The sequence below is a fragment of the Myripristis murdjan genome, chromosome 13 (genome assembly GCF_902150065.1).
Source record: "Myripristis murdjan chromosome 13, fMyrMur1.1, whole genome shotgun sequence".
NCBI lineage: Eukaryota > Metazoa > Chordata > Actinopteri > Holocentriformes > Holocentridae > Myripristis > Myripristis murdjan.
The window spans coordinates 31,069,424-31,092,386 of record NC_043992.1 but is presented as its reverse complement, the minus strand read 5'-3'; the positions used below and the strand labels follow the sequence as shown (position 1 = coordinate 31,092,386).

Below are 22,963 nucleotides of genomic sequence, written 5' to 3'. Positions count from 1 at the left end.
TGTTAATTGTCAAAATGTCAAGCAGAAAATCAGAGAAGGGCTTTATAGAAACTTGTACTCTCTTCTAGGTTAGTTATTTCTCTAGCTGTGCCTGCCTCAGTAACAAGAAAGAGTTCCCTGCCTTCTTGCGGACCATGCCAAGTGACTTATTCCAGGTCAGAGCTGCAAGACCTCAGTCAGATTAGCTATCATACAGTTACATTTAATATCTGACCATAAAAAAGACTTACATTTTCTGAGTAATTCTCTCACCGTCTCTGTCTCTCTCTGTCTTTCTCTCTCTTTCTCTCTTGCATTCACTCTCACTCCACTCCCCTCTGACTGAAGGTGGATGCACTAGTGCAACTTGTCAAGCATTTTAGATGGACCTGGGTGGGTGTGATTGCAGGAGATGATGCCTATGGCCGTGGTGGAGCAAATATCTTTGCTGAAGAGGTGGGTCCAACGCAAACAAAGAAATGAAACAAAGAGCTTTTTTTTTCAAATTTCATGTGATAGATATTGCACTAATGCAAACACACAAATACAAAGATGCAGTGAAAAAAACATCTCATAAATCTTCCTCTTAGGTTGCAAAGTTTGGTGCTTGTCTTGCCCTCCATGAAATCATCCCCAAGAACCATGCAAAGGCAGCCATGGCAGCCATCGTTTCCAGGATCCGCTCTTCTGGGGCTCGGGTGATTCTGGTGTTTGCTGTGGAACAAGATACCACAGCATTGTTTGATGAAGTACTCAGGCATGAAGACGTTGTCATTAGAATGCTTTTTTTCCTTTCCCTTGTATCAGTCACTCCTTGGCTTTTTCTGTCTGTAATGGTTTATTAATTACTTTGGATGATTTCAACAGAATGCATTGTGTTCCACAATGGCACTGCAAAAGAAAGTAATACATCTTTTTTTTTTTTTAGGCAGGAGCTCACAGGAATACAGTGGCTGGCGAGCGAAGCTTGGAGTACAGCCTCTGTCCTCTCCACCCCAACCAAGTACCGCCACATCCTCCAGGGTTCGATGGGATTCGCCATACGGAGAGCAAACATCCCTGGGCTGCAAGACTTTCTGCTTCGTCTGCATCCCTCAAACCCGGACGCTCTTGATAATCCCTTCCTGATCCCCTTCTGGGAGGAGGTATTTGGGTGCAGCCTGAGCGTTGGCTCTGAAGGTCAGGAACATGGAGATGGTGGTAAACCTCCATGTTCAGGTGCAGAGGAGCTTGGGAGTGTGAGGAACATCTATTCAGATGTGTCACAGCTCAGGATTTCCTACAATGTCTACAAGGCTGTGTATGCTATTGCCCATTCGCTTGAAGCTATGAGACGCTGTGAGAAAGGGAAAGGGCCATTTCCTCTGCATGCCTGTCCAGATATAGATAGCATACAGCCATGGCAGGTACAGTCTCCAATACTATTTTAATAATTCAGTTTAGATTAACTCTGGTTGTTGTAATACTAAGCATGCAGATGTGTGAGTGATAAATTCACCAGGTGGTCTTATTCTTTCTCTGTCCACAGCTGCTTCATTACCTAAAACAGGTGGAATACATGAACGCATTTGGTGATGAAACTAAGTTTGATCAGAATGGGGACCCAATGGCCATGTACGACCTTGTTAATTGGCAACTTACATCAAAAGGAGAGATAAAGTTTGTCACTATTGGCAAGTTTGATAAAACTACAACAGTAGGCAAGCAAAAACTGCAGATACAGGAAAGGAACATTGTGTGGAATGGTAACCAAACCACAGTAAGGATCCCACTTAGACAAAGAAAAAAAAAAAAAGTGCATGCATCCAGTGTATTTTGTGCATCAATCATGTGCATGAGTTCATGGAGTGTGGTGTGTTCTGACCAGAGTAGTATGCATCTTTCCTCTTCCTCAGGTCCCCTTGTCAGTGTGCAGCAGTATTTGTTCACCAGGCACCCGGAAGGCAATCAGACCTAACTTCCCTATCTGCTGCCATGATTGTGTGGCTTGTACAGCTGGGGAGATTAGCAATCAGACTGGTGAGGACAGAAAGCATGTATGCCCAAACTGTAGCTGTGTCCCAAAAGCATGCAATATACTAATACTAAACAGCACCTACTGTATACTCATTTCCATAGTATACTCTTTTGGCAGTTAAAGTGACATAAATTCAACATTCTATACTATTTTTTACAAACAGGAAATGAGGCATGTCATGTGACCGAAATCATATGACCATTTGATGCCTCCAAACTTAAATTTGAAAAACAACCTAAAAAAAACAAACAAACAAACAAAAAAAAACAAATAAATAAATAAATAAAAATAAAAATAAAAACGTGTTGCAACAGAATCCGTGTATCATTCGTTCTTTCTATTTTCAATTGCCAATCAAAAATTAAAAAATGAAAAAGTGACTGGTTATTTTGTTATTTGTTTTTTAATCTAACACCAAAATCCAAAATATGTCTGGTTTTTCATAGTTCAATTTTAGGCTCGGATCAAAAATACGAAATGGAAAAACGGGAATCAGGACTGAATTTGATTTTATTATTTAATTGGTCCGGTTTGTGACCCAGAAGTTTGGTAATGAGCGTAGCTCACAGCAGATCACAGCAGCCAGGAGCATTCAGTCCCGCCACCCTGATCACCGCCACCATGGATAGTTATTACGTGTTGTTTCGAGGACCAAAGCGTGCGGCTCTAAAAGAAGAGGACATGACAACCGAAAAAATCAGCTGAGCTTCTTAACAGTGATGGGTAGTAGCTCCAGAGACCTTCTTAACCGATCTGGGAAACCCGGCCCTTTTCTGTGAAATTGCACAGTGGCGGTTCTGCCTTTGTTGCCGCCCTAGGCGAAATTACTTCCATGTTACTACTCCTACCGTGGCGCCAGTCGGCCGCGGCATCAGGCGGGCCGGCCGCGGCACCGGACGGCATCAGGCGGGCCGGCCGCGGCACCGGACGGTACCGCGCCCACCCGGTCAGGTCTGCCGGATCTGACAGGTGAGCGTCCGGTGCCGCTCAGCTCAGCTGATTTTTTGGGTTGTCATGTCCTCTTCTTTTAGAGCCACACGCTTTGGTCCTCGAAACACGTAATAACTATCCATGGTGGCGGTGATCAGGGTGGCGGGACTGAATGCACCTGGCTGCTGTGATCTGCTGTGAGCTACGCTCATTACCAAACTTCTGGGTCACGTAAACCGGACCAATTAAATAATAAAATCAAATTCAGTCCTGATTCCCGTTTTTCAATTTGGTATTTTTGATCCGAGCCTAAAATTGAACTATGAAAAACCAGGCATATTTTGGATTTTGGTGTTAGATTAAAAAACAAATAACCAGTCACTTTTTCATTTTTTAAATTTTTGATTGGCCATTGAAAATAGAAAGAACGAATGATACACAGATTCAACAGATATATTGGTTTCTTTTTGGTTTCCATGGACTTCTCAGTTTGTCCTTGCCTCCTGAGTCACTCCTTTTTTTCCACAACACACTGTATTGTTGAACAATAGTGCGCACTAACTACACACTCAAAATATTCTGCAAATTGAGTGTGTTTGTTCACATTCTTGAGTTTACTGTGTTTTCATACTTTTGCAGCGCGAACACACGCAAAATGAGAATGATAATGCCTTTGGGACACAGATGTGTTTTGGAAGCAGACCTGCAGATACATTCAGTGCATTCCAGAAGTCAAACTATCACAGCTGAAGCCCACCTTTCCTTTTATTAGATGCAATAGAGTGTGTACGCTGCCTGCCTGAGTTCTGGTCCAATGCTGAGAATACTGCTTGTATCCCCAAAGAAGTGGAGTTCCTCTCCTTCAGTGACACCATGGGTATCACCTTGATGGCTGTTGCCCTTCTTGGATTCTTCTGTACTTGTATAGTTGTTGTCATATTCTCCTGTTATAAATCCACCCCCATTGTCAGGGCCAACAACTCTGAGCTGAGCTTCCTGCTGCTCTTCTCCTTGACTCTGTGTTTCCTGTGCTCTCTGACCTTCATTGGCCGGCCCTCTGACTGGTCCTGTATGCTGCGCCACACAGCATTTGGCATCACCTTTGTCCTCTGCATCTCATGTGTTCTGGGGAAAACTATAGTGGTGTTGATGGCCTTCAGAGCTACACTTCCAGGCAGTAATGTCATGAAATGGTTTGGGCCTGCACAGCAAAAGGCAATCATTACTCTTTGCACGCTGGTCCAGGTAAGGATTTCTCTCTCATGATATAAGTCAAAAGATAGGTGGAGGAGTATTCCTTCAAATGAATGTGTTTAACAATATTTTTTCCCCTTACACAGGTAGTAATATGCACAGTATGGCTGGTTGTGACTCCTCCCACTCCACGCCAGCTGATGCCGCGTGAGAGTGCCATCATCATTCTCTTGTGTGATGAAGGCTCAGCCCTGGCTTTCTCCCTGGTCCTGGGCTACATTGGCTTACTGGCCTGTCTCTGCCTCATCCTGGCCTTCTTGGCAAGGAAACTTCCTGACAACTTCAATGAGGCAAAACTCATCACCTTCAGTATGCTCATTTTCTGCGCTGTGTGGGTAGCATTTGTCCCTGCCTACATCAGCTCTCCAGGGAAGTACTCTACAGTCACAGAGATATTTGCTATCCTGGCCTCCAGTTATGGGTTGTTAATCTGTATCTTTGCCCCAAAGTGTTACATAATCCTGCTAAGGCCAGAGAAGAACACTAGAAAACACTTCATATCCAAGATTACCACTGATAATTTATTTAGTTAAATGAATACACAACCCTTGTCCTATGTGTTTGTCGCTCTATTTTCAAATTATTGTTATGCTGTACATTTTTTCTCCAAATGCATAAGGAATTTATAAATATCCCAGGTGTTTTAAAAATAACTGTTTAGACAGAAATCGTGAATTAATTTCATTAAAATGTGTAATAGAATAAGGATATATTTTAGCAATGGCAGGACAGAAATCTCTAGTTGAACACAAACAGTTCTTACATTATCCACCAGATGGTGGTAGTGCACTGTTAATGGCACCTTCCATTATTCATCATATTCCATCACCCCTACATGTTTGAACAATGAGGAATCTTCTCCATATTCTTTATATAAAGATGTATGCAAATATCAAAGGCACAGTCACCCTGTCACACCTACACCTTTACTTACAAATAGCTTTCACCAACCTCATGAATTCTCCTGTCTACCCTTTTCTCTCTTAAAAGTGCTTTTTCTAATCTTTGCTGACATCAATATTCAGTGGTCATTCCCAGACTTCACTGAGGGAGTGATTACTAAATCAAGATAATAATTGTTGGATCAGTTTGGTTTGGTCCAGCCACACGAGACACTCCTGTGACCTTCTCAGTGGAAGTGTGGAGGACAGCTCAGTGCTAGATCCGAACAGGATTTGGCCGCAGTGTTCATGCTGATTTGACCTGAGAAAGAATGACGAGGCCCAGGGTCTCTGAGGTATGCTCTGTGGAAATCCCAGCTGTCATTGGTTAATTAAACCCTCATACTCCAGAGGCCTTTACATATAAACATCACGCCTGGCTGTTCCCTACAATAACAAACTATAACGTCAGACATTTTTCCAGCTTGCCACAGCTGCTCTCAGGCTAACATTGATTATCCAACACTGATTGATCTGCTGTTGTTCCTGCCGGGGCTGAGGAACGAGATGGAGGATGGAGAGACATCACAATCCCCGGGGGGTCTTTTAGGTCCATCAGAGACAGATAGAAGGAGCTGGTGGCTGATGAGAGGGGCAGACAGACGACATTACTTTGTGATTGTTTTATATAAGTGACATAAACATATTCCATTCAACTTACTGACCAGTTTTACTCTTCTTATTACTTTTTCACTCGTCTCACGTATGCATCTATATATATCTCCACTGTGCATCCTTTCTTCTGAATTGGGACAGAGAATCACTGTAAGCTGTGGGTTCAATTTCACCTCTAACTGCATGGTTTATCATAGGCTAATTATCTAATCCAATGAGCATAGCTGATCCAGTATTTGCTTGATTCAATTAAGTGAAATCAAAATAAACCTCATCACTAGAGTGTTACCGAACTCTCTCAGTTGGGAGCAGTCTCACCTCTTATTTCAGTCAAATGAATGGGCTATTCAATTAAACATGTGAATGGAATGCACAGATTTGATTTGTTTATTAGGCTTTCTAAGCTTTCTATTGTCACAGGGCCACAAATGGTAACCAGATGTTTTCCTCAAATTACAAAATGTCCCAATAGGGACCCATACAGACTTGCTTCATCAAAGAGAGAGGCTGGTTAATGAATGTAAAATGTGTTTAATGCTATGGTATGTTATGTCCCAGAGGTCGTAATATAGCTTGACGTAAGAGGGTTTTAGAGAAAAGAGTACCTCTCTCAATGACTTTGCCTTGAACCAAGTTGTATAAAGTGATATAACCAAGCTGAATGAACAATATACAGGTTATTTGGGTGTTTATGCTACAATTGGAAATCTCTTTTAGTGCTGATGTACAGTAGCTTCTCATCTTCACAGAAACCTGGCTTTTTGTCCCCCAAATTTTTCCTCCTCTTATAACCACCTCTTTTCAGGGCACCTCTTTCCTATTTCTCTGTCTCTTATGTGGTGAGAGCCAATGTCACAGAAGAGATGGGCACCATAGAAACCAGAGAACAAAGTGGTGTGCTTTGCCGCAGTAGGAGCTTTCACTGAAGTTCGTGTTTTTGCCTGTAAAAAGCAGAGGATGAGTGGGCCTGGAAATTAGAGAAGACTAAGTAGCGGTGATGGCAGTTTCCTCGATATGTTCGAGTCATTTTCTTGATCTGGATGTGAGGTAACAGATCCATGTTTGGAAGTCCTGAAATGGGAGGACAGAAAAAAAATGTGTTGACGGAATGAGAAACAGGGTTACAGAGTGTGAATTACTCTCATAATGTGCAATATAGAAATGCACACAGCTGTCAGAGTGGCACCACACCAACTCTTCAGTTGTCAGTAAAGTAGGATGTTTATTATTAGTTTGATTTATGTGAGCGTCTTTTACCATTCCACTTCACTCTGCACTTAGAGTTTAGATTAAGTCATGTAAAAAGAAATACTGAGCAGCTGATGTCATACATTTGCAATCGCTATTTATTTATTTTTCTCTTGATGTGCTACACGTCATTATAGAGAAAATAACCCAAATAATGAAAACCATGGACAAAATTGTGCTTTTTTCCTTTCTTTTATAATTTTGTTTTTTAGTATTTTAGGCATTCTCTGACTGACCATCAGATTCTTCTTGGTGTTTCTCTTGTATCTGGCCATCAGGTGCTTGGTATTCCTCTACTGTTTGCCCATCAGGTGTTCCTTGGTGTTTCTCTCAGGCCTCAGGAGAATTTGAAGCACTCTGGGGTAAAGATACATAGCAGGAGACCATAGCTAGAGGCCAGGATGGCAATAATCTCCACCACAACCATGTATTTCCCTGGAGAGCTGATGTAGGCTGGGACAAAGGCCATCCACACTGCACAGAAGATCAGCATGGTGAAGGTGATCAGTTTTGCCTTATTTAAGATGTCAGGGAGTTCCCTTGCCAGGAAGGCTAAGGTGAGACAGATTGAAGCCAGCTGGCTAATGTAGCTCAGGAGAAGCCCACCACCGAACCCGTAGTACAATCAAGGATGATCTTGGGTGCTTGGTCATCTTGGATGCCTTGTTCTGCAGCCCATGGAGGGGTGAGGGTCACAGCACACAGATCAGCAACTGGGAATTGAAAACCACTGTTTGTTTATTATATTTATTAATAGGATCCCCATTCGCTGTACACCTAGATGTCTGCTATTCTTCCTGGGGTCAAAAAAAAAAAAAAATGATGAAAGCTGTATGTTTACAATACAACAGGGGAAAAAAGCAAAGAAGTCACATAAATTCAAATTCAGAAACATTACTTTCAAAAACATCACAGGGCAAAATCAGAGTACAGTGAGTCTGCCTTGAGCAGGATGCTGAGTCCCTACCAGCACCAGGGGCTCTGTTTGTAGATGACTGTGTGCTGTCCTTGTGGTGGAGGCCAAGCAAAGAGAAATGTTCCCTATGATTATGTATGAGGTGTTATATTTTCAATATATTTTTGAAGTGTTGTATGCAGTTGCCTGCACCAGTGTGCAGATGGAGTACCCAGCCTCTGCTGGGTGGGGCCAACATAGCACATCAGGTTTTCTCACAGCAGGGTGGATCGAAAGGCCACCAGGACCACCACAGTGCGGCTGAGCAGGCAGAAGATACACAGCACAAAGCTGATTCCAAACAGCGTATGCCTCAGCATACAGGACCAGGCAACAGGGCGTCCAATGAAAGCCAGAGCACACAAGAAGCACAGCTTGAGTGACAACAGGAGCATAAAGCTCACCTCTGAGTTGTTGGCTCACACCTTAAACAAGACAGGGGAGGGATTTTGAAATGCAGTAATACGGGTTTAACAGGATGCTGAAGGATACAGTATGTGGTCTCAATATTAAGGTGGTTCTTTGGTGCTATATCAAACAGGAAGCTGCTGTCCCATTTCAGAATAATTGCAAGTCCCTATGATGCAGTGTAACTGTATAATTGTAGTTGCCAAAATTGTAATAAAGCATAATCTGTGATTGGCCTACCAAAGGTGTGTGTCGGTAATAGAGGAAGGTGGTAGAGGTGGCAGCTGTCAGTGTTGCTCTGGCAACAGAGATGATTGATAGGATGATGCTCATGGTGTCACTGTATGAACGGACGACAACCTGTTTGGGAATGCAGACTGTAAGTTAGAGCAGAGCCACTGATCCTAAGACACACAGAGAAAGACAGAACAAGAAAACAGACCTTACATGAAAAACAAGCTCTTTAAGGGAAACTATTTTTCAGAAATGTACAACTAGAACTCGCTAAAAGAAGCTTGTTATATATATATATATATATATATATATATATATATATATTTTTTTTTTTTTTTTTTTTTTTTTTTTTTTTTGTTTTTTTTTTGTTTTTTCCAAAGCACGTGTTTGGTGGCTGATTTCTCTCCAGGCACAAGGCAGGCAATCAAAACACCAGGGAGACAAGGACCACTGCACACAGACACAGGCACCTACATCATGGAGGAGCAGGAGAACTATAATAATGTTGTATCATACATACACACACACACACACACACACACACACACACACACACCTCCTCACCTCAACACTGTGTCCATGCATCAATGTAAAACTGGCCATATGAGCTCTGAGAGACACAAAATAGCCAATATGGCCAAACTGCAGTTGTAGATGTCATAGCAGGCAGGCAGCTCTCTGTTCTGGTCACAGTACATGCATTCCTCCAAAGGTGCTGTGAAGTTTACCCCACTCAGATAGGGAGATATCTGAGACAAACAGAAAGGTTGTTTTATCTCACCTCTGAAAACGAGAGATGTGATATGTTTTGATCGTAACATTTATTAGGTATGATATCTAAATATATTATCACTTTTATAAATCTAATTTCAGCACGGTGCGTTGGCTCACTGACTTTTTTCTGAACTAATAGATCTCAGAAGGTTTGGGTTGAGACGGATTCTGTCTAGTAAAGGTTTTTTTTTCCACTGGATCCCCTCAGGATGCGGTCTGTCTCCTCTTTTATTTGTCCTTTACACTAATGAATGTCAGAATCATCAAGCATCTTGTTATATCCTTAAGTATGCGGATGACTCTATTATTGTTAGTCTTCTGCATGGTTCTGAAATAATCTTGGCCCAGTATTGGATGGATTTGTTAACTGGTGTGACCAATCCTTCCTTCAGATAAATGTCTCCAAAACCAAAGAGATGTTTGTTGACTTTCAGAGGAAGCCCTGCCCTCCTGCATCCTGTGTGATCAAAGGGGAGCCAGTGACAACAGTGCAGCAGTATACATATCCGGGCACTGTCCTGAATGACAATCTGAAATTTGATGCAAACACCGATGGCATCTGTAGAAAGGTGCGTAAGTGGTTTGTGTCTGTGTCTGCTGCATAGATGTGGCTCCCATCTTTAGGTCCACACCCTGGCTCTGTCCCTGTGTCCTGCTCCCCCTGCTGGCCTCGCTTACTCCTGCACCTTCCACAGCCATTAGCTCTGCTGTATTAATGCATTTATGCACTTGGATCTTGGTCTTGGTCCCACTAGTGTTCTCTCTCTTCTTCCCCCATTATCTGTGTGTGTGTGTGTGTGTGTGTGTGTGTGTGTGTGTGTGTGTGTGTGTGTGTGTGTGTGTGTCACATGCTTCCTTTGCTTTCCCTTTCAGGCCAAAACTTACAGAGCATCTAAACAGCACTTCCCAAAGTCAGAGTCACTTGAATTCAAGCCCTAGCAGTAGCAAGCCACTGCTCTGATGGACCACTTCCTCAAACAAAGCCTGGCATAAAGTGTATCATACACCTGAGTGGATGTGTAAAAAATGAAAAGAATGTCTCCAGTCGATGTAATATCTACATATCAGAAAATAGAAAAGCACTGAAAGAACTAAGGAATCAAATGAGCTTTGCATGCTGATCCCTCAGAAATGTTACCACAGCTCTTGCAGTGGATTTCTTGATGGTTTCAACAATCATTTGCAATCTTTTCTTTGCCATAATCTCTGCCATAATCATCATCCATACACACCAGCCCCACCTAAGTCCATCCCAGAACAAGCTCAACAGCTTAACCATGGCTTGTGCCTGTGCAGCATCACTGGTCATTGTGTGGAAGAATAGCGAGCGCAGCCTGTTACCGCTCAAACACACACAGGAGTCTAAGTAGCTTACCTGAGGAAAATAAAGAGTGCTGGGAGAGTTAGAAATAGACAAGCAGATAAAAAGATGTTTGGAAATAAAGAGATACAATAGAAACAGAGGAGGGATGGGGGTGGAAGCACAAAAGTAGACAGGAGGATCTTTACCATCAGCTGGCAGGTCCATCCTTCATCCAAACCCTGAGCCAGCCTGGGGAGGCACTAGAACGGCAGAGCACAGATCTACACCACTTGGGGAAATAAGCGTCCATTGAAGGAAGTCCAACTAAAGAACAAAATATGAACAGCCACGATGAGTTAACACATGAGAAACAGGATGTAAACAGATAAAAAAAAAAAAAAAAAAATGATGTAAGGAGTTGAAATATAGCAAGTTGGAGACAATAGGCAACCATGGGATAGGAGGAAAGAGGGCAATCCAACAGTAACAGCATAATGCAAAACATGTAAAAGTCTTCGATATACATGCCTGGGTTACATACTCAAAACACGAACCCCCCCTCTTCATGTGTGTGAAGCTCTGTGATAGGGATGGACACCTACTTTGATCAACAGATGTGTGTGGCAGCAGGACATTTTTTGCCACAGACAGGGAAGGAGGAGGAAGAGGCTGATTCTGACACACTATACAGAATTCAGTGTCTCTGGCAAAAAAGAAAATCACCACATGGGAGGGAATTCAGTTTCTGATTAAGCAGGAGAAGAAAATTGCTTTGTTGCTGAAGCGGTGTGAGAATATGGGCTAGAGTAATTTGAGATGAATACAGTAATGGAGGAAAACCCATGTGCATTAACTGGAATTGGAAGGGATAGCAGATTCAAAATAGATGATGCAATTATAATTTCCCACTATTTAATTTTAGATAGCTAACATTATAAGCAACCTTTCTCTCTCTCGCTCTCTCTTTCTCTCTTTCTTTTATTGCTGTGTTTATTTTCAAATCATGCAGAGCACATCCTGAATTGATTTTGGATCTTTGACCGATACAGCTCAGAAACCATGCCGTTCACTGGCAGCGACGGGCCAGATTAGCGTAGGCCTGGGTAAATCCATGTAATCACAAAATCAGAGCAGCCCCAAAGTTTACCACTTTCATTTCTATATCTTCCAAAGCTACACCACACTGATGATGGAGTATATGTATGCATGTGAGTGTACTTGTGTGCATAAGTGAGCAATGATGGGGAATGGTTTCGAGAGATTAGAAAGGTCTATTAAAGATGAGAGGGGTTAGAGAGACTAGGAGAGAGCTGTCATTTTCAGGAGCAGCCCTGTCATTTTCTACATTGATTTGACAAGTGTTCATCCAATTACACCAAGTGTTCTCTCTTTCCACTCTACCCTTCCCCTCCCTTCCCGTCTTTTCCTTCTCCCCCGCGCTCTGCACTCTCTCAACCACCTGATCCCTCTCTTCCTCCGCTCATCTCCTTCAACCTCTGTGTTGATACTGAAAGCTCCTCTCCTCACATCTCCTCTCCTCTCCTCCCTTTTCCTCCCCCGACTACCTTCTGCCCTTCACTTGGCCGTTTAAGCATGTGCGTGACTTGGTTCAGTAACTAACTACTCCAGGTGGTCTAGCTCTACCACAAAACAGGCTGTTTTTTTTTTTTTTTAACCATTAAACTTGCGCTAGATCTGATAAAAACTCACATAAAATGACACAGAACAGAGTTTTGTCCCACATCACTACTCTTTCAGCCTTATGGTCATAGAATTGCACTTTGACCTGATGCTGTGCCCCAAAATAATGCACTTTGTTCCATTTTATTAGTCTGACATCCTGTGGTTCTGATATTTACCTGACTGAGAGCTATCAAGGCAAGAAATCTAACACCCTCCAGAGACATGGGCGCCAGCCCCAGCTGTAGGCACCTCTCCAGGGGGAGATGTGAGGAGGAGCTCTGGGCCTATCACAGCTGGGACCAAGTCCACAGAGAACAGGATGTGACAGGAATGGCCTCACCCGCAAATGATTACTGAAAATTCAAGGTTTTTGTCCATGGTGTGATGCTTTTGGGGAATGTTTGCATGAAGAAGACGGGCCAAATATAGTTCGGACTGATGGAGGCTGAAGATGGATTTGATTCCTAGTCCACCGGGTTTGTTCCAGTCTGTGCTGCCGGATGCCAACATCAATTCCTCACAGCACGGAGCCTGGCACTGCACCCATCATAACAAGAAGATTAGAGAGGAGGCAGGTGCCATGTCCAAGAGAGGTAAGAAACCCAAATTCCAACCACCTCATGAAATAAAACTAAAAAAAAAAAAAAAAAAAATGAATTGTATCCAGAGTTGAGTTGCACAAATCTTCCCCCACTTTTCCAACACATTGTTTCTGTTTCTATCTCTGTCTTGCTGTTTCCAGTTTTGGGTCCAACAGATTCCTCCCATAAACTCTTCTCTGTTCTGCTGACGGCAGGATGGATTGTTGGCTGCACAGCGGTCATCTACTTTGTCTTCATTTTTGCTTGGGTACATAAATCAGTATACTGCATTAAATGAAGAATTTTATACACATGTCCATGTAGTACAATATGTGTGTGTACTTGGTTTTTCTACATATATAAATGTATCTGCATGTGGCCATATTTTCACTGCCTTAAAACTAACAGTGCCAAATGAACTTCACTTTAAACCTATTGTTAAAACCAAAAGTACAGTTTCCATTATTCTATTTCTCCTCTTCAAAGGCACGACAGTCAGGGATGTGATATCAATATATTTAGTATTTTTCTAACTCTAACATCTTATCCAGTCTGACTGCAATGGCCTAACTGAGGAAAGGTCTCAAAATTTCATATGGAAGGGAGGCACTCACAGATGAGACTGGTTGCATTTAATTAGTTGTAATTATCTTTGCAGGCTTAGTATTATTAGTATTAGTATTATTATAGTACTTAGCCAGGCTGCCTATATGTGGTGTTATCTACAGACTCATTCTAACGCTGGATCTTGATTTCCTCTCTCCAGCAGGACAGAGGTGTGCGAGGAAGAGAATGAATTCATCATGGAAATGAAGCTGTCCTCCCAGGGGACACAGGAAAGAAAAGATCACCTCTAAACATCAACATGATTTTTTTTTTCTTTTACATGAATATTCTTAGGAATGAGATTAACTAAAGTGGTAGACACATAGAAATATAGATCAAAGGTATAGTTTCTTACCTGTTGTGATCCAGTATTAGGTAATGAAGTTGAAACTGGAAACTTTCGAGCTGGAATTTGGTCAAATAAATATAGTTCTGTAAGTTGTTCATTGCATCTCTTTTAGATATTATAGAATGAAAGCCATTTACACATTATTTAATATGTAGATGGCCTTATGAGAACACCCACCTTTCCCTTTGAACAATAGTTATGTAATACTTTCAACTATTTGTTGTGTTCAGCCTGCTGCACTTCACTCAGCAGGGCATGTGGAATGTAGAACTGTATTGTAGAAAAAAAAAGAGACTGCATTGTGTAACAATAACAGGCAGTTAAGCAGGATACACCTATATGCATTTGTGTGTACATGTGTGTGATTTTGTCAGGCTGACCATCCGTCTTTGTTTTCCCAAGTCAAACAGCCGACCATGATCAAAAGTATTGGGTGTTGGTTACGAATGGCAATGTCGTTACTATGGCTACCACAACTCTGTCGATTTTTTTTTTTTTTCCAGTGGCACTTCTCTCTCTGAGATGGGACTGAGAGTGAAAGACGATGTAAGAAAAGCAGGATCGGGAGCTGCCCTTTCTAAAACACGATTAAAGAGCGACTCAACACCAGCAGAAAACACCAGCTGCACTGCCCTCTAGGGGTTGAAACTTTCACGCATGTTGCACTTCCCGCCGCACCCAGACGGTGATCTAGCCGCAAGTGCTTTGCCGTTGACAGCTGCTAGAAATATCCGCTGCCAAACGGGTGTGCCCAAGAGTGCAACATGCCTGAAAATTTCAACCCCTAGAGGGCAGTGCAGCAAAGGTTATCTGGCGTGTGTGATTTAGTGTTGAGTTACCCTTTAATGGCCTAGATTCAGGGAGGCATAGAGAAATTCTTATTAGTAATTACTGTACCAACTTAAAGCACTTGATGATAGCTACCATTTGCACATTAACGGTGAGTTAAGCAATACCTAAAAGATTTAAATTGGATTACAGGACAGCCTAAGTATTCTGAATTTAGCCAACAGTGATTTAAGCCTCCATGTGCATGTTAGCTGAGATCTTGCCATTATACCTGAAACTTTAAATCTGTATGATAGTAGCACCGTCTTCTTTAAATGGTGTTTTAAAGGATAAATAAATAAATAAACAAGATTAATTACTGCAGATTGTTTGGTTGTGAATGCAAATCATGCCCACTTCCACTTTCCAGTAAACAATAAATGTCAGAGGAGACCTACGCGAAGAAATAGGCTGGTAGAGTGCAGGTTGTTGTTTTATTTCGAATGCACCACATGCGAGCATTACCATATGTGCACTGAGCGTCTGTTAGGATACTAATAAAGAGTCAATGCTATTAATCAAGCTCAGTCTGTTTGCCTCAGTAAACGCAAAACGCTACCTCCACCACACCCCATCCCATCACGTTGCCCAACCCCCCAGCCATCACACGCAGCCGCCATTTGGCACTTTGGTCCTCAAATGGATCATTATGCAGGTATACGCCACATGGTGTTGTGCATTAAGATGTCTTCCAGGTGTGGCACGTGAACTTTGTGCGCCTACAGTTTAGATTACGTGTTTATTGGTCTCTGCTTACATGGTGGAATGTGCACGTTTGTGGGAAAATATGTGGTCGGGTCCCTCAGGCTACAGGTGTTCCATCCAAACACCAGATCAAATATTGCTAAATAACATCACTAACAGCAGCAACAGCAATAATAATTAGCATTTCATTTGATTGTTATAGCACCTTCACTTTTAAGATGTGTAAGAAAATCTTTATTAGTCCTAATAGTCACACTGAAAAAGAGTTTTACTAATAGCGATACTATGATGCTGACTCTGTTCGCTGAGGCTCCTCGGTCATGTTGTTCCAGAGTTGTTCCTATCTGCCCTGAAGGCGAAACACCGGTCATCTTCAATCTTAAACCTTAGGCTCTGTAAAATCCACAAGGGCCGTGCCTGTGGATCTGACTCATGGGGGTTTTGCATGTCTGTAATACTGCCTCAGGCCAGACCTATCCGTGCTTTGAAAGTAATCAATAAAATCTTAAAATAAATTCTAAACCCCACATAACCAGATGCCAGATGCCACAGTTGGAGTGCGGTTGTGATTTTGCCGTACAAGTTCAAATCTTTGCTCCTGCATTTTGTACAAGCTGAAGACATGAAAGGGTATGGTTGATGCAAGACTAACGGTACTTTAAATGTCAGGAGATAAAAGCACAAATGACTTTCTGCAGATTCTTAAATGATAAAAAAAAAAAAAAAATGGCTTAATTTAGGAATTTGCTCTCAACTGAAAAAGGCAATGCTGCAGTGCTCTCTTTACATCTTCATCAAAGCTTAAATCTGCAACAAAGTCTCTGTCAGTTGGCTTCACTTTTGCTGACAGAGGGCCACATTCTTTACTGAAATAATTCAAAGCTGTTGGGGGCGCAAATGATGCCTTTTGATTTTGTGTCAATTACAGGTATTCCTTGGGAGTGGCAAGGGAATTTGCATAACTGGGTTTCAGGGATAGAAGTGTCTGTTTGTAACTATGGAAGACGCTTTTGTGTTCATGAATAATATAGTCTAGTGAAAGGCTTGAAAATGGAAAGCAGGATGGTACTGTGAGAAGCTCCACAAGTAAAAGTATGTTCAAGTAGAAAAGCAGTTCACTGTTGTGACGAAAAATGTCCTGCATGCAGACTGAGCCAATTAAGTGTTTCAGCCTTGATACCAAGCAAGAACTTGAAGCTGTCAGTGGTAATTGCATCGGTCCACTGTGTCAAAGGCTGAGCTACAATTTAAAAAGTATTAATTTGAGCTTTCATCTGAAGCTGCTGATAAATGAACATTGTTAGTTAATTTAACAGGGGGAATCTCTGTTCTGTGTATGTGCTGCCCTAACTCCAGAGTAGAATTCCTCCAAAAAAAATGCTGTTTTATTCATAAAAGCAATTAGTGGCTTGAAAAAAACTTTCTCAAAAATCTTAGATTTAAAAAAAAAAAAAAAACCTGAAGGTTGGAGACAGGCCTGTGGCTGCTGGGATTTGGGGGATTTGGGTTTCGTTTATTAAGGAGGGCTGAGTTATTGCATGATTAAATACAGAAGGGAAAGACCCAGTGCCAGTAGTCAAACACGAGGAGAAAAAGGAAAGGGAAAAAAAAGAGGAAAAACAAAATATGAATCGTTTTTTGTAGATTAGCTAATGATAAAAACAGCTTCAGTGAGTTGTCATTATCTGTACCTATAACTGAGTGTTTAGTTTACTTGGGTGTTTAGATATATTAATGAAGCCATTAAATGTCTCCACACTCTTGACACTTACGTATCACGCACAAGACTGTGTAGGGGAATTGGGACCCTCTCCAGAAATCGGCAGATGGTTTCTATTGGTTTTTAATGAAGAAAAAGATGTGTAATTCTAACAATAAGTGAACAAATAACCTGTTTCAGCATGTCATTTTGATGTGAGCTAATTGCTATAGTCATGTCTATATTTCAGTCAAACCACTGCAGTCACACTTAACAGGATACATATGTTAAGCAACCACAGGATGTCACTGTTTTACATTAGGTGCTGCAGCTGTAAGGGTGTGTAAACAAACTCAGGAGTGAGTCTCAAAAGAGGACATATGAGGTCTGCATATTCAAACTTGGAAAAAAAAAAAAAAAAAGTGCACATCCAACCTGGTGCTGGTGCAGGATAAAAGAAAGATGAACAGCTGAAGGTAAAATACCCACACAACAGCATGCCACTCCAAAATATTTATTGTGAGAATGTTTCAGCCTCATTTAGTTCTCTTCAGGTGTGAAAATCAACCTGACGGGAGAAACCACAAATGCCCTGCAGTGTTCTTCCATTAATTATCTACTATATATTGAATGAACAGAGACACACACTGGTCATTTATTTGGAAAACATTAGAGGTGCTTATCATCAGTCATCTCATATCTTAATTAAAATGTGAATAATTCTTTCTTTCTCTCCACTGTTTCTCATTTAATCTTCACAGGCTTGAATCAGATTTTGATTGAAAGAGCTTAGGTGTGTTATTTCCCTTTTTTTTTTTTTTTTTTTTTTTTTAAATGTTTGTCACGTGTCTCTCCATAAAGGAACTAGAATGTTAACAAAGTGTGATCCAGTGTGATCAGACAAATCAAAACGTCCACACCAAACTAAATTAAACTGTATTTTTTCTTTCCCTTTGTAGCACTTTCAGTGACTTTAAAATGTATGAATGTTTATGTTTTTAAATGTTTGTTATGTGTATATTTGTTTTGTATGTCATAATTTATTGGAGCAGTGGTTGCAAGTCAAATTTCCATGTATTTGGGCCAATATGGCACAATTCAATTCGGTTCAATCAAAAAAGCACAATCAAAAACACAACTTCTATTTCATTGTTTATTCGGTGCATGCTACAGTAATGCGGTTGTAATCTTTTTCTAATGGACCGAGCAGTCTGTTTCTATGTCAAGTGATTTTTATTAAAGGGGACAGTGACACAATGCTGAGAATGACAGTATTGTATTTTATGAGCTCAGAATGCATTTTCTTCTTGTTTCAGAAGCTGAGACAGTTTTTGTATAAAAACATGGCAAAGACTTCAAGGCAAACTTTACTTTACTTCCTTGTTCACCCTCACAAAATCAGAGAGGGCAGTTATCAGTGGCCTTTCACTGTAAGAGCACACTCCAGAGTAAGCGCCTCATCCAGATCAAGTGTGCAATACCGCATTAAGTGCCCACTCTAGTTGCCAAACTGCAACACATTTACACTCATGACCCCTATATACAGTTTGTACATGTATTTGCGCGCGTGCATGACCATGTGCTTGTGTGCTTGTGTGCGTACGAGAGTAGAGTGTGCGTGCGCTGAGTGCATCTACACATGAATTTGTGAGCGCGCGCTCCCCTCTCATATGACATGTGCTGTGTAAAACACCAAGCGCTGTCACACACATACTGACAAGGCATTCCAGGGGTCACGTGTCCCCCCCGCCCCGTACATACCACTAGACCCACTGTTAGGGTCGCCCAAAGGGCACATGGAGGAAAGCTGAGCAGGTTTATGACTAGATGGCAACAGAGGCGAGCACAGCTTTGTACTAGAGGCAAAATTTAAAGAGGGTCATCACTTGAGAAAGTATGGAAGAATTTTGCAAACACTGCCTTCATGACTGAGGGTGTAAGGGGTCACATTAGTACAATATATCCATCTACAGCGCATTGTCAACCAGGTCTTGGCCGTTTTTTCTCATTCTTCCATCCGTTGAAAGCTCCAAACATCACTCCACGTTCGTAGTGACTTCGCCATAACACAACAGTCTTCTATACTGTTCACGGCGCGAGCACTCGGCTCAGTCTCCCAGGAACATGCTGAGGTGTTGTAATGTTAGCTGCGATGTTAGACAGTCGAATCGCTCACGACAGGGAGGGTGAGAGTACGAGGATAGTGGGTGGTGTGAACCTGCAGTTATCTGCCAAAGTGTTAGCAACCAGGGAGAGCAAAAGGGGAGGCCATGAAGTAAATAAGCAACTGTGCAGATTTTCTATTGAAACCAGGACTTGACAAGTGGGCTGGATCTCAAAGAGGTGGAAATCACAGCTCTCTCTCTCTCTCACACACACACACACACACACACACATACACATGCACACACACACAAACCCATTAAGCCACCAAGGGGGTAGTTATTGTTTCGACCGTCATCACAAATGAGGATTTAGAATAGGTAAATAAAGAAGTAGATAAAACAATGATAATTTGAGGTAATAAACACTAAATTGATTCTGTACTCAAGTCCACCAATCAGCAGTCATCTATTGACATGAGAATCAGAATTGTCGACAATGTAGCGTAAAATAGGAGGACATTTCTATGTCCTCATTTTTGGGGATCTTTTACTTATATTCTAAAAATGTACGTGAAATAAATGTATTTCCTTTACTCACAAGTGGATGTGTGTAACTGTCATATGAGATGCGATGGGTCTGGCTTCTATTGTAACCTCAGACATTTCCTCTTTGTCACACCCCCGCCTGTCTCTCCTTTGTGTGTGTCGTCCTTTGTGGTTCTCTATGACCATCTCTGCCTCTGAAACACTCGAGGCTCTCTCTCAGTCCCTGTGTATCTGTGTGTCAGTTTCAGTCCGGCTGCAGGGCTTTCCTGTGCCAAGAAATGTGCTTGCAGGTGCAGGGCAGCATGGGGTATATTTACCAGCAGGCAGTCTGGGAAGAGCCATAATGATATTGCAGATAATTTGTTTGTGTCATGCTTTTTACTCCCTTCAGAAACCAGCCCGCGCACGGCGTCCATTTAGCAGAGAAGGAGTTCAGGCTAATAGCTGCTTTTAAATTAAGTTACAGCACAACCAGGTGTTTTAGCACTGTGGAGATGGCTACCTGAACCACGGATGAAAATCACCCTTACGGCTAGATGTGGTGCACATATAGTGAGATGTGTTAATGTGCATTGTCTACTTTCAAATAAGTAAACAAAACTACACTGAACTCCACAGAAGTAAAATCAACTGAATTTGACTCACTTGAACTGGAACTAACTCAAACCTCAAATAATTCTGTCAAGTCAATAAACTACGGTTATGTGTGTGAATAACTCTATCGGTTCTACCTCTTTTTATAAGAACATTTCAGACTGTAGTCTAATTGAAAACCATAAAGGAGTATTTCAGTACAGAATTTCACATTTGAAACGTAGCACATTCCTTTTTGTACAGTCTGTAAAGGGAATATTTGATTGAGTGAGGTCCATGAGTCATCCCCCACCGTTCACTGACAATGAAAAAATGTATAATATATAGTACATCCACAAGACAGCACAACAGAGTCTTTCTTCTCTGCTTTCTGAATTTCATAGTTCAACACCAAAACAAACAAACAAAAAAAAAAAAACACAAACAAAAAAACATTTACCAATGCACACAACATGATGTAACAATCCTTTGTGCCATAATCTGGGAAGAGCATTCATCCAGAAGCTCAATTCAGATGTTGCACAAAAAAAAAAAGGAGGCTGCACTAACACTAATCCACAGATGGTGAGTTTAGAGGACATCTGGCTATGCTGCCATAAATCTACAGGATCATTAGCATCATTAACCAACAGCCTAAATCACATAGAGTTGATGTCACTGAGGTTATTGCATGTTTTCCTATCCGTGATGTGATTTCGAATGGCATTTCAAATTTAAGGATGGAGTCTGAGCGCGTCTGAGTCATTGCTAAAGGAATTACCGCAAATGAAGAAACCAACACTACAGGTTATTTATCTGTCCCAGCCAAGGAACACATTGTTGTTGCTGTATAAAAATACAGAAGCATCCTGTTTCTCTCTGTCTCTCTCTCTCTCTCTCTCTCACACACACACACACAGACACGCACACTTATCAGAGTCATAACCATGACAGCCGAGAGAATGCGATTCTAATTCTTGGGGCTCTTGTTAGTTGCCTAATGTTGCTTTGAAAATTTAACTTACACATAAAAGCTGTGATTGCCAGACATCTATTACGTGGCATCCAGCGAGAAGAAAAATTCCCCTTTAAAAAACATTAACACTGATTGAAAACAGGGGCTGGTGACTTTCAGTGCATTTCTGCTGCTGGTTTCTTGCTTTTTAATGTGTAAATCCATTTTTCAGGCAGTAAGCTCAACATATACAATGCACATTGAGAGCATCTGCAGCTACAATGGAGCATGAAGGGAGAGAGAAGCGATCCCTCCCTCCTCTATGCTAAAGAGCGCCCTGTGTGTTTGTTCAGCACAATATGCAAAATGGCACATCTACAAAGCAGCATTTGCTCATTTTCTGTTACAGGGGTGACATTGAAATGGTTCCGTTTTACATCTTAGATTTTTTTTCCCCCTATTATATACAAAAGTGGCTTTGCAGAGAATGTCTCCCAATGATGTCGGTGGCTGATGTCTTGGCTAGTAGGCCACGGAATGACAAAAACACAATATCAAACAACAAAACACACCAGAAATGCAATGCCAATCAAAGGTTTTAAAGGTGTTGATGTTTTTTAAGGCTGCGGTTTTCCTTTAATCTTACTTAGTGGTGGATGGCTGACTTTGTGCAGAAAGATGGGCACACACGAAACAAAACTTGGGAAACTCCACTGCAGATACAGTGTTTTATTTAAAGTTTTATTTTGAAAGCAAAAGAAAAAATTTGCTCCTCAAGATGCTTGTTATCAATGTCATTATTACAAAGTATCTAAATACAGGCAACTGAGGTATTTCTGTCTGTCTTTCTACAGGTGAAGTTAGTGAGTGAAACGAAAGGGGGAGGGTGGAGAGAGAGAAAGAGAGCAAGCAAGAGAGAGAGACAGAAAGCTTACACAAACGGTGATACGAACAGAACAGGAGGAAACAACCATGGCACATGGGAGGGTGTTTTATACAGTGTGAAGCAGTGGTTTACTTGATCATGGCACATCATTCATGGTATCGATTTCCATACAAAAGGCAAAGACAAAATTTCACACAAGTAATGGCCGCGTATCAACCACGCACTTGTATCACAGCATCAATTACATTTTACTAGAACATATAAAATAAAGCAACGTGAACCATGAACCCTTGCTTGAGATCCAGTGACTTGATTCGGTCTTCAAATTGCATTCAGGAAAAAAAAAAAAAAAAAAAAAAAAAAAAAGATGCATGCACTTTGAAAAGTTTTGTGAGGTTCCAGCTCAAGCAAGGATTCAGCTTCCAAAAAAACTCGTCTAAACATTCTTTAGACGACATTAATTACGGCAAGATCGTGTGTCATTTGGCTCTTTTCTGTGTAAGAGGGGGGGAAAAAAAGAGGTGGGTACTACAGTGAGCGGGAGGTGATTAAACCAAGAACAAACTGAGAACAAACTGTAGCTTCTTATCATTTGTACTCCCATCCTTGAACACACGTACAGTACGTGCGCACACACACACACACACACACACACACACACACACAGCACAACAGATTATGTAAGGCATTCTGATTTGCTTGAAACACGCAGTGGTCATACTGACGCACAGAGATCGTATCACTTACAGAGACACATACGCACAGGAACACGCGTGGCTCAGTGAAAGT

The 22,963-nt window shown here is 41.5% G+C and overlaps 2 protein-coding genes across 2 annotated transcripts in view; one reads left to right on the top strand and one right to left on the bottom strand.

Annotated features, from left to right (window-relative positions):
* Nucleotides 1–4,713, top strand: part of LOC115369725 (uncharacterized) — a 216,416-nt gene extending 211,703 nt beyond the window's left edge. Inside the window, exons 22-29 of the mRNA XM_030066393.1 lie at nt 69–155; nt 328–435; nt 570–746; nt 915–1,385; nt 1,508–1,738; nt 1,875–1,998; nt 3,699–4,171; nt 4,267–4,713. Of these exons, the coding sequence (XP_029922253.1) occupies nt 69–155; nt 328–435; nt 570–746; nt 915–1,385; nt 1,508–1,738; nt 1,875–1,998; nt 3,699–4,171; nt 4,267–4,713 (2,118 nt within the window). The remainder of the gene's footprint in view (nt 1–68; nt 156–327; nt 436–569; nt 747–914; nt 1,386–1,507; nt 1,739–1,874; nt 1,999–3,698; nt 4,172–4,266) is intronic.
* A 2,608-nt stretch (nt 4,714–7,321) lies between these two features.
* Nucleotides 7,322–10,054, bottom strand: LOC115369724 (vomeronasal type-2 receptor 26-like). The gene is given in 5 exon segments (XM_030066392.1): nt 7,322–7,581; nt 7,584–7,679; nt 7,682–7,714; nt 8,112–8,357; nt 9,988–10,054. Coding segments are annotated over 5 exon segments (702 nt in total).
* Between the last annotated feature and the right edge of the window lie 12,909 nt (nt 10,055–22,963).